Genomic DNA, 2,409 nt, shown 5'->3' on the forward strand with positions numbered 1-2,409 from the left:
AGTTGCTGGGTGTAAAAATGGGGCCGTTTGGCTACACGAGCCACAGCGCCCTGCTGGGTGCTGCAAACCCCTCGTGTCGCTGAGGGCTGTGTCCTTCCCGCGTAGCTCTGTGGCTTCACGGGAGATGTAGGCTCTCTCTCATTAAACATGGGCTCATCTCATACGGCTTCTTCATTGCATCCTCCCAAGGTTACGCCAGCGCAGATCACTGGACGATGAGCTTCACGGCCAAAGGGACAGAGCCGGCACTTGTTTGCAATGGAGCTGCCAGCTAAGGACGGTGGGGTGGGAAAACAGAGCTGGTTCAGGACAAGAAGGCTCTCAGCTTCGAAGCCAAGGCACTCGTGAAAGAGCGAGCTGGGGCAGCCGGGGCAGCTCTGCCACCTGCATGTTTACAGGGTTTAAAATGACTGTTTTCCTCACCCCTGAGGTAATTCTTTGCCTTGCCTCAAATGTCTTTTGGGAGAAGCTCAAGCTATTTATGACCTTCCCTGTCCCCTCAGGTAAGCCCTGGGTTTGCAGCAAAGGGTTTTTTCCAGGAGCAGCAGAGGGATTTCTCAGGATGAGATTCACCTTGTGTCCTTTGTGGATTATGGCACTTCTGAAACTTCCCGGGGCTTGGGAGTGGAGGGGCTGTGTGACGTTCCTGTGTATGTTCCTCCTGAGGAGGAGGCTTTGAGCCTGTCTTGTCAGGCCAGCTCTATAAAGGGAATGAATTGGTGTGTCCCACCCCCACCCTTTCTCTCCATCCCATGGGTAGCTGTGTGCCCTACCAAGCTACCCTCAGCTCTGAGCTCCAGGGCTGCGATGAGCCTCACAGCCTGGGGCAGAGACCCTCACCCACTGCATTGTTCTTGTACCAAAAGAACCTGTTCAGGCCTCTCCTTCGTGTCTTGCGATTGCTCTTCTGCCTTTCTCCGTCAGCAGCTTGAGTGACTCAAAGAGTAACTGCTTTGCTTCCCCTCCACCTCCTTTCCTACAAAATGCGAGTCGTGGCGGTGATGGTGCTGAGTGCAGTAGCTCTGGACTGGAGCTGGGTGCGCAGCAGTGCTGTACAAGTTCCACCTCAGGCTGGTGTCCCAGGGCTGCCTGGCCATTCCCAGATCCTCCTTGCTTGGAGAGGTGCCGCCTGCTTTCCCGGCCCAGGGTACATAGAGCAGCACCTAAAGCTTCCTCACCCCTGGCGGGTTTTTTTGCATCGACTCCTTCCAGACCTGGAGCTCTTTTCAGACCGAGCGTTGGTTTTCTTGAGTCCTTTCCGAGCTGCCTTCACATCTTCCTGCTGCTCGAGCGCTGCTTTACCCAGTGCCCTGGGGGAGGCTCGAGTTCGGCGTTTCCGCAGATGCTGCCGTCCCTTCCAAGGCTGATCCTCTGAGTCTGGTCCCGCTGTAGAAGATCACTTACAGATGTGTCAGGCTGAACTCACAGGCCAGGGCTGGGCTTCAGGACATGCTCTCACGGTTGTTAATACGGAATTGGGAGGGGGTTTGTTTGACAGCAAGTTAACTCTGTTCTCAGGAGTGAGAACCTTCTCGCTGTAAATATTTTAGATATGTGTAAAATGACAGCTTGGAAAAATGTCTCTCCAGCCTTTTGTTTTTGAGCGAGACCAGGAGAATGGGAGCAAAAACTGGTATTAATGGTATTAAGGTCTGACAAAAGCTGCCAAGTGGGATGACCATGTCTGGCTCCTGCACGAGGATACGGCAGGGGATGATTCCTGCTCCAAAGAATTTAGTCTGAGGCCTTGACACTACGAACATTGCTATGCATAACCCTTGTTTTCCTCCTGTAAATGAGTAAGAATGATCCCAGCGCCCGTGTCAGGCTGCGCCTGGCCCTCAACACGGCACGAGCACACACCAGGTCCGGTAGAACCAACCAGGGAGAGCTCGGCTCTCGCAGGACAGAACAGGACTAGTTGAATTTGTAGCAAAATATTAAAGGGAATTGGATTACTGCGAGCTCCGCTAGCGTTGTTAATGCCTGGGGGTGTTCTGCTGACACTACACGCAGGTCTTGTGTGTGCCAAGACACACACACATCACCCCAGTCCCTCCTCTTGGAGCTGGGGCCTTAGTTCATGGAAATTCCGCAGTTTGGTGATGGCAGAGTCAGGGCCTCGCTGGTGACTGTTACTATTTACACTTTGGCAGGTTCTCCAGCCAAGTTCAAAGGCTGACAAGGGGACTTCACCTCGTTCTGGTGTGTACCTGCTGTGTCTCTAAAGCGTGTGAGGAGGGAAGCTCTGGACCCGTGGCTGAGATTGCGGGTGGTTTGGTGATGCTGTTGCTTCCAAGTGTCCTTGAGTGTCACCTGGAAGAGAGCTGTGGGGACAATTCTGGGGTGTCTGCAAGATGCCGGGGTTTTGTGAGTCGCGCTGGTGCCATTGTGGCTGGCATCCCGGGT

At 53.9% G+C, this 2,409-nt stretch overlaps 1 protein-coding gene across 1 annotated transcript in view; it reads left to right on the top strand.

Annotated features, from left to right (window-relative positions):
- The window catches only part of LOC104490805 (chromosome unknown open reading frame, human C6orf89), a 16,056-nt gene extending 15,649 nt beyond the window's left edge, over window positions 1–407 (top strand). The window contains exon 8 of the mRNA XM_010133145.1: window positions 190–407. Within this exon, the coding sequence (XP_010131447.1) occupies window positions 190–275 (86 nt within the window). The 3' untranslated portion in view covers window positions 276–407. The remainder of the gene's footprint in view (window positions 1–189) is intronic.
- The last annotated feature ends 2,002 nt before the right edge of the window (window positions 408–2,409 follow it).

The sequence above is a fragment of the Buceros rhinoceros genome, unplaced genomic scaffold (assembly GCF_000710305.1).
Source record: "Buceros rhinoceros silvestris isolate BGI_N320 unplaced genomic scaffold, ASM71030v1 scaffold14440, whole genome shotgun sequence".
In the NCBI taxonomy this organism is placed as follows: domain Eukaryota; kingdom Metazoa; phylum Chordata; class Aves; order Bucerotiformes; family Bucerotidae; genus Buceros; species Buceros rhinoceros.